The 8735-nt window shown below is 60.6% G+C and overlaps 1 protein-coding gene across 1 annotated transcript; it reads left to right on the top strand.

Annotated features, from left to right (window-relative positions):
• Positions 1 to 7216: 7216 nt before the first annotated feature.
• On the top strand, positions 7217 to 8241 carry LOC133918465 (probable glutathione S-transferase GSTU6). The gene is made up of 2 exons (XM_062362352.1): positions 7217 to 7604; positions 7718 to 8241. Exons 1-2 carry the CDS (start codon positions 7281 to 7283, stop codon positions 8084 to 8086), a joined length of 693 nt encoding a protein of 230 aa, XP_062218336.1. The 5' UTR covers positions 7217 to 7280; the 3' UTR covers positions 8087 to 8241.
• Positions 8242 to 8735: the final 494 nt, after the last annotated feature.

The raw sequence follows: 8735 nt of genomic DNA, 5'->3' as shown, positions 1-8735 counted from the left end.
TAACGTCTGACCGAAGCCCTTCGTGGTGGTCGTGGTGTTCGGTCCGCTTTTAAGGACCCCGAGCACTACCGAGTCCTCGGGTGCCCTGGGTAATCCTATCGCTCGAGCTACTCGGGTAGTCCGGAGCTCAGGTCTCGGGGGCGGGCTGTCAGTGCTCGGCCTGGCCCATTTAAAGCCCGGGCACCACCGGACCGCGAGGGCTCTTGGTCACATTCTCGCCCGCACGCGTCTCCCTTCTACTAACTGAGTGGTCGCAAAGTGGAAAAGTGTTCATTAGGCACGGCGTGTTCCGCGCGGGATCAATCCATCTCCCGGACAAGGAAGTCTCTGTCTTTGTTCTTAACTTAGGCAATACGGATTCGTGAGAGCTTGAAGGCCGACTATGCCAGTAGCAGCGATCAAAGACAACTTCATCCTCGGGGACGGGAAGGTCGGGAACGGCCCGACTAAGTACTCCCCGGGACTTCGAAGTAAAACATCGGAAGAAGCATCGAACACATAGAGAAACTGGAGTTGCGAGCCCAGGAAAAAACAGCCATTTAATATTCACAGGATACTCCCAAGGCATTTTCTAAGGGTTCACTCCTACATCTACAAACAAAAGGAAAGAGGCTACAAAAGATCTAGTCGGCGGCAGAAGCGTCGGATGAATCCTCTGAGTCATCCCCGGGGGCTGGCGGCGGCGGCACCTCTCGCCTGAAGCCGGCCGCCACCTCAGCGGCGGTGCTCCGGACCGCTGCCCGGGCGACCTCCCCCTCAGCCTCGACCACTCCCTCCCGTGCCGGCTCCAGTGGGAAGTTCGGGTCCCTGCTTCGGTAGCAGGCCAGGACGTGCTCGGCTACGGCACGTGCCAAGCCACGTCCCTCCTGGGCGGCAAGTTCCTGGACTGCCCAGGGCAGGGTCTCGAGGCGCTCGCAGACCTGCTGCAGCCCCAACACTTGTCGTGCGGGGCCGTCACCCTTCTTGTCGTCGACAAGCCGTCCAAGACCACCCTTCTCCATGGCCCGTCGCATCCGCCGGAGTATGTCCTCCAGCATATGCTCGAGGTTGACCCGCGAGACAAAGGCAGTCTCGATTTTCTCCTTGGCGGCCCGCAGCTGTGCCTCGAGTCCCTGGTCCCCGGCCGGACCGGGAGCACCGCCAGCCACGGTGGGGACGGCAGCCTGCTTCATCTTGGCCACCATCTCGGACAAGGCGCGTTCGCGCTCGGCCAGTTCCGCCTCGTGCTTCGCATTCTCCTCCGCCCTGGTAGCCGCGGCGGCCGTCGCAGCAGCAGCTTCGCCCTCTCGGCGACTCAGCTCGCCTTCTCGGCAACTTAACTCATTCTCCCGCCGGGCCAACACATCCTCCTGCTGGGCCACCGAATCCTCCCGGGCACCAAGATCCGACGCCGATAGCTCGTTATCCACTTCCCGGACGGAGACGTCCTCCTCCCAGCGCTTGATTTCTTCTCTGATCTTCTGGAGATCGTCTTCCCAGCGCTGGAGATCGGCGCGCGTCTTCTCGGCCGCATCCTCCCGGCGGGCCAGCTCGGCTTGCCGCTCCTCCGCGGCCTGCTCCCGGGCTGCGACAGCCACCTCCCTCTCCTGCGCCTGCCCCATCCTGGCAAGGGCCTCGGCAGCTTGCTGCCTCGACGCCTCGGCCAAGCGGGCGGCATCTTCCTGTTCCCGCGCGGCCTCTGCCCGCGCGGTCTTCAGAGTTTCTCGTTCCCGCACGGCTTCTGCGCGGATGTCTTCTAGGAGTTTCTGCTCCCGCGCGGCTGCCGCCCGAGCCTCCTCCTGCGCGCCCGCCAGCTGCGCCTTCTCCAGTGCCAGGCGGGCGCACTCGGCTTCGAGCTCCCCCTCCTTGGCCTTCACCACTGCCCCCAGCTGCCCGACTGCTACTTGGACGCCTTTCATGGCGGCCAGGAAGGGATCGGCAGGCCGGCCGGGCACTGGGGGGGCCCAGGCTTCTCCGCAGGATGCCTCCAGGAGGGCCGAGCTCTCCGCCGGGCTTTGCACCGCCATCCGCCCCGTGCTCTGCCTGACCGGGGTAGGCTCCGCCAGAGCCAAGGTTTCGGACAGCGGCCGCATTCCCGCATCGGCCGCCCTGTCCGCCGGCCCCGGCAGAATGTCCACCTCCACCATTATCCGCCCCGGGCTCTCCGCGCCCGGGGTAGGTTCCGCCGGCGCCCTTCTCTCAGCCGCCGCCTCCGCCTCTCTCCCAGGGGCCGCCACGTCAATTGGCATCTCCGCCGTTCCTATGCCGGCCTCCGCCGTTGCAGCAGGCAGGCTCGGCTCTGGCCCCGGCGCCTGCTCTCTCTCCGTCACAGCAGCGCCTGCAGCCGGCCTACGGGAGACAAGTGAAAGTTGTCAAAACTCAGTTCGGGCCGGAAATGCCCATGGAAAAGCAAGCAAGAAGACTCACCGATACCGCCATTTGGCCGCTGGGAGCCTGATGTCCGGGTCCGGCGCTGTCGGTCCTGACTCCTCCCGCCGCCTCTTCCGTTGGGGGCTCGGCTGAGCCGCTGCGCGGGGTACGGGCGCCGTCGTGCGGGCCACGGGTGCCGCCGCACGGGTCTCGGTCTCCGCCGTGCGGGTCGCGGGCGCCGATGCGGGCCCCATCCGCACCAGGCGCGGCTCCAGCACCGGAAATGCCGCCGCTGCCGTCGGCGACGGTGGAGAATCCGGCACTAGGATCAAGGCCCGGGGACACTTTCCCCGATCTCCCGGCGCCAACTCCGCAACAACTTCAGCGGCGCCCTCCTCTCTGGTACGGCGGCTGCCGCTTGCGGCGACCCCTTCACCAGCCTGCGCCGAGCTACCAGCGACCTCATCGCCAAGTAGTTCCTCCAGCCCGGGGAGTTCGGAGGCCTCAGGACTCCGGCTTCTTGGCCGGTCCACGGGCCCCTGGGCATCGAACTCCGGCAGCCCCGCCATAATGGCCACCCGGCTGGGGTTGGCACAGAGCGCCATCTCCGGCCACGGGAGTTCCGCCCGGCTCATATCCTCCGTTCCGGTGATCACCCTTGTCATCCCCCGCAGTTCTGCCGCCCCCAGATCCCAGCTCGCGCCAATTTGGGTCCTGGTGATGTCCTCCGGCCCGGTGTAGAACCAGCTCGGCCGGGCCCGTTCTCGCAGAGGCGCCAACCGACGACGCAGAAAATCCGCCACCACCATGACTGAGGTCAGCCCGCCCTCGCGCAGTTCCAGAATGCGCTCCAGCACCGGCTTTAGTCTCGCATCTTCTGGTGGCGGTGCCTCCCACGTTGACCGCCGAGGTTCCGCCGCCTTCTCTGGCAATTCGAGGCGCTCGTGGGGGTCGATGTCGACGAAGAACCAGTCCCGTCGCCATTCCTCCCATTTGCTGCGCATCACCTGGGGAATGTAATGGTCCCCCAGGCCTTCCCGGAGCCGAAGGTTGCAGCACCCCCCGACGTCCACCGTGGAGTGCCCCCTCTTCTTCCCCACCGGCCGAAAGACGAAGAAGTGGCGAAGCAGCGTCGCCGACGGCATCACCCCCACGAACATTTCGCAGAGATGCGCGAAGACCGCCAACGCCACGACGGAATTGGGGCTTAGATGCACCAGTTGAATGCCGTACGTCTCCAGCACTTGCAGAAAGAAGGCGGAGAACGGCGGCACCAACCCCGCTGCCACGAAGGAGGTGAAGAGGACGGTCCGCCCAGGGACGGTCGTCGCCGGCATCAGAGTCGCCGGCCTCACCGCCACAGCACCCTCCTGACCCTCCGGCACCAGCAGCATCCTAATCTTATCCGCCGCTTCCTCGTTCCTTAGACGAGACTCCGGCAAGATGCTGTCCGAAGTTTTGTCCGGTCGTCCTCCTCCAACCCTCGTCATCTCGGCAAAATGGGGGATGTTTTTTGGTGGTGAAAAGAGAGAGAAGGGAGAATGCTCCGGTCGCCTGGGAGTTTCCTGAGGGCTTCGGAGCACGAAGAAGGCAAGTGCAAGAGAGCGTAAAAAGGGGAACGGACCGATCCGTTCCCCCTTTTATATCTCAAAATTCGAAAACTGCCGCCCGAACGGTTCGCTCGGCGAAGCGTCGCCTCGATCGGCGCAACTGTCAGGCGAATCTCCCGCCGATCGCGCGATGTCAGCGATTGCCAGGCGTATTTTCCTCGATCTGCACGGCAACCGCACGTGCCGCCCGTATGGTTATCATACCCTTCGGAAGTTGTGTGGACACGCGTCCACTCATTTTCCCGTTGGAACATACTTGAGGTCTAGGTCCGCAAGGGCCACCCCTCGAAAGCTTGCCACATGGCGTCCACGCCAGCCTTGGCCTCAGTCGCGACGAAGGGCCCATTCGCAGTCTCCATCCCATCGACTACCAACGGGCCCGGGGGCTACTGTCGGTGTATTTAGAACCAGGGGTCCCTAAGTCCCGAGGCCAGGCCGGCCATCCACCACATATCACCACCCTGCAAGGTAGGTAGAAGCGAAGTCCCGGGAGAAGGTGCTCGGGGCCGCCGCTTCTGGTTCCCGAGCACCCTAGTTCCCCGATGATCCGCAGAGCCCAAATACCAAGAAGGAAGTGCTCGGGAGAGAGTGCTCGGGGCTGCACGTGGCAGCCCCCGAGGACTCGGTGCCCCGAAGGTCCCACGGAAGTGCTCGGGAGAGAGTGCTCGGAGCTGCACGTGGCAGCCCCCGAGGACTCGGTGCCCCGAAGGTCCCACAGAAGTGCTCGGGAGAGAGTGCTCGGGGCTGCACGTGGCAGCACCCGAGGACTCGGTGCCCCGAAGGTCCCACGGAAGTGCTCGGGAGAGAGTGCTCGGGGCTGCACGTGGCAGCCCCCGAGGACTCGGTGCCCCGAAGGTCCCACGGAAGTGCTCGGGAGAGAGTGCTCGGGGCTGCACGTGGCAGCCCCCGAGGACTCGGTGCCCCGAAGGTCCCACGGAAGTGCTCGGGAGAGAGTGCTCGGGGCTGCACGTGGCAGCCCCCGAGGACTCGGTGCCCCGAAGGTCCCACCGAAGTGCTCGGGAGAGAGTGCTCGGGGCTTCACGTGGCAGCCCCCGAGGACTCGGTGCCCCGAAGGTCCCATCGAAGTGCTCGGGAGAGAGTGCTCGGGGCTGCACGTGGCAGCCCCCGAGGACTCGGTGCCCCGAAGGTCCCACCGAAGTGCTCGGGAGAGAGTGCTCGGGGCTGCACGTGGCAGCCCCCGAGGACTCGGTGCCCCGAAGGTCCCACCGAAGTGCTCGGGAGAGAGTGCTCGGGGCTGCACGTGGCAGCCCCCGAGGACTCGGTTCCCCGAAGGTTCGCGCAAGATCATTCAACGACCCGAAGGGTCCCGTCGTCAGGGTGTCATCCAGTCAAAGGCCCAATGCCGCATTTAATAGGCACGCGCGGTCTGACATCCTGACATCCTGACATTCTCAGCTGCCCACGCCCCAGTGTCAGACCCTGCTATGCACGGGCAGGGGGCCGTGGGTCCATTAAATGCACGGGTCCCGTCCCGTTTCATCCAGGTGCCTCGGGATAACGTTGCCAGAATCGAAGCGCTCCGCCTGCCACCCTGCCCTGGCAGAAGAACAAGACAGGGTGGGCGCACTGGGCACCTCTGAGGCTGCCCGGTGGGCCCCTTTTAGGGCGCCCCGAGGCTTCCGCAGCGGCTGGTGGTCGAATGCGCGCCGCCTTTCTCCACCGCCCCTGTCACTTCGCCAAGATGAAATGATTACGCCCTTCTCCGTGGCACCTTGGCATTCGCGTCCCCTCTTTCCCATTCAGGATATGTTGAGGTCGGCGCGCCTATAAGAGGAAAGGATGGAGAACACTAAAAAGAGAGAGCAAAAAAAGAGCCCCCGACCACAAGACGGCCAAGAGACCAGACAACCAACAATCTCCGGCGAACCAGGCCAAAGATAGATCGACAGACACTCGAACCAGCTCAAGTTAAGCTAGAACAGAAGAGCCTCAAGCTCTTTGTAAACAGTTCTCCCCTTAGAACCAGATATCTCCTTGAAGAATCCCCTTCAAGGATAAATATAGCGCTCATACAGGAGTAGGGTGTTACGCCTCCGTGCGGCCCGAACCTGTCTAAAACCCGGCGTACCCACTTTTCCTTGCATTAGGGTGATCGTCTCCCACCAGCCATCGCATTTATTTTCGTTCCCGATTTTTTCCCACATAAGCTTTTCCAGGATCATCCCCCTGGCCGAATCTCTAAAAAGGGGGTCTCTCGGGATCCCTGCGACAGGAGTTCACTCTCCGACATTACTGATCATTGTTCATCCAAAATCTGTCTTTTCTACATCTAACGAAAATATTATGTCATAGAGGTCTCAGTTACTATTTGCAAGAAGTTATCTGTTTTACAGCACGGGCAATGAGCACTCTGAATAAATAGAGCAATTTGATAGTCATAGGCTCACAATTTGTTTGAAGTTTTCTTTCCTTTCGAGGCTAATTTCATTCTGTATAGTTTACTACTAGTATTATTTTAAAATGACCAATTGAAGATAAAGGCGTATAGCTTGGTACATTCATCGCCGGAATTCACTTGCTAACTATACACCTACTAGATCGAATAATACCTCTTTTTCATGTTTGTGTCTAACGCCTAACTTTGTGTACTTTAAGTAATCTATGAATTGGATACATGTTTGAGTAGAAGTATGAATTTTTGGTCCCATTATAATGTACGTGCATTTAACTAGTCACCTTCTATTTGAGACTTTAATTTCCCAGCACAATTGCACAACCCTAGACAGTAAATGGCTTATTTGCTTCAATAGACAATAGCCAATAGATCTAACAAAAACAACAGCCAATAGATCTAACAAAAACAACAAAATTACCATCAATTTAATCCTTTGCGCCAGCATGCATTCCGATTCAGAGAGAAAAAAAGAGCCATCTAGGCGTCACCTACTCACCTTGCAAGTTGCAATCGTGGAGGCAAGGTTGGCGGCACAGCATAGAGCACTGGAGAGATGGGCAACGCGGAGCCTTGGCTACCATGGCGGGCAACGGTGCAACACGTCGTCTAGGGAGTGGACACAGGGAGCAGCAGATGAGAGAACGAGCAACGGTAAAACAAGAGATTTACCGTTCTCCTTTTCATCCCTAACAGCGTCTATGCTCGATGCTGATCTGGGGCTCGAAAAGTCGTCAAGCAACGACATAGAAGCATCACCAAGTCACCAGTCAACAGTCCAAGTTAACTATTCAACTCAAATTACTGGTCAAAAGTAAACCGTATACAAATACACGCCCGGTCCCTTCAGTACAAATCAATCAGGATTCAGGGCAGGGCAACATCGCACAAGCCTTGGCAAGACTGCAATGGCGGCCGGAGGAGACCTGCGGCTGTTGGGCTCGTGGTACAGCCCGTACGTGATCCGCGTCAAGATGGCGTTGGGGTTGAAGGGGCTGAGCTACGAGTACACCGAGCAGGACCTCTTCAACAAGAGCGACCTCCTGCTGAGGTCCAACCCGGTGCACAAGACGGTGCCCGTCCTCATCCACGGCGGCCGGCCAGTGTGCGAGTCGCTCGCCATCGTGCAGTATGTCGACGAGGCCTGGGCGGGGATCGGGCATCCTCTCCTCCACGCCGACGCCCACGACCGCGCCACGGCTCGCTTCTGGGCGGCGTACATCGACGACAAGGTATGGTGCATGTATTTCATCGGACACTAATCTTGCACTGAGAATCTGCGATCAAACTAGGAAGCTGTGATTAGTGACTATTTGTTGGGTGATTCCGTGTGATGTTCTTGCAGTTTTTCCAGTCTTGGAGGGCACTGTCCTGGTCGACGACGGAGGAGAAGAGAACAGAGGCGTTCAAGAACGCCATCCCTGTGGTGGAGACGTTGGAGAGAGCCTTCAGAGAGTGCTCCAAGGGGAAGGCCTTCTTCGGCGGTGACATCGTCGGGCTCGTGGACGTCGCGCTCGGGAGCTTCCTGGTGGGGATCAAGGTGGTGGACGAGGTGAACGGCACCAACCTTCTTGACGAGGTCAACTTCCCGGGCCTGGCCGCGTGGGCGGAGCGTTTCTTGGCCGTGGACGCCGTCAAGGAGGTGATGCCGGACGCAGAGAAGCTCTTGGAGCAGTACAAGGGGTTTCTGGCTAAATGGATTGCTTCTGGCTGAACACACTGTTTGCCTACTCACTTGGACCCGAATCCGTAGGATTCATTTCAGACATGGCTCTTAACAATTTAGTACTTGTACTTCGAGATGTATTTGGTGTCACTGAGATGTGATTTTGTCTAATAAGAACTGCAAAATGGCGAGACATTGTTCTATGCAGACCTATCCAAATGGATCCGTCGGGCCACCCGGCACGAGCCCAGCTAGGCACGGCCCGATAGGCCTAGCTAAGCAAATGGGCAATGCTGTGTCATCCCGCGTGCCGTGCCGGCCCGTGTGTTGGAGGTGCAACCCACGGTACGGCCCATGGCCGACCATATCGTGTTGGGTCGGTCCGGGCACTGTTACGACACAGTTGGCTTGACAGCTCGGCGGGCATGGCGTGGCGGCAGGACTGGACAACGGCACGGCGGCGTGGTGGCGGTGCAGGGGCGGGGTTGTGCAGCCAGGCAGGGCGATGGGGCGGCGTGGTCAAGCGGGGTGGCCCGGCCAAGCGAGGCGGGGTTTGGGCAGGGTGGCGCAGCCGAGCAAGGCGAGGCGACGAGCTGGGGCGGGCGACGCGATCGGGCAAGTTTGGGGCGGGGCGACACGACGGCGGGGTGGCGCGACCGAGCATGAGCGGTGTGGCCAGGTGGTGCAGTGGAGGCAA

This window comes from Phragmites australis, chromosome 1, assembly GCF_958298935.1.
Source record: "Phragmites australis chromosome 1, lpPhrAust1.1, whole genome shotgun sequence".
Lineage (NCBI taxonomy): Eukaryota > Viridiplantae > Streptophyta > Magnoliopsida > Poales > Poaceae > Phragmites > Phragmites australis.
This window is presented reverse-complemented; position numbering and strand designations above follow the sequence as displayed.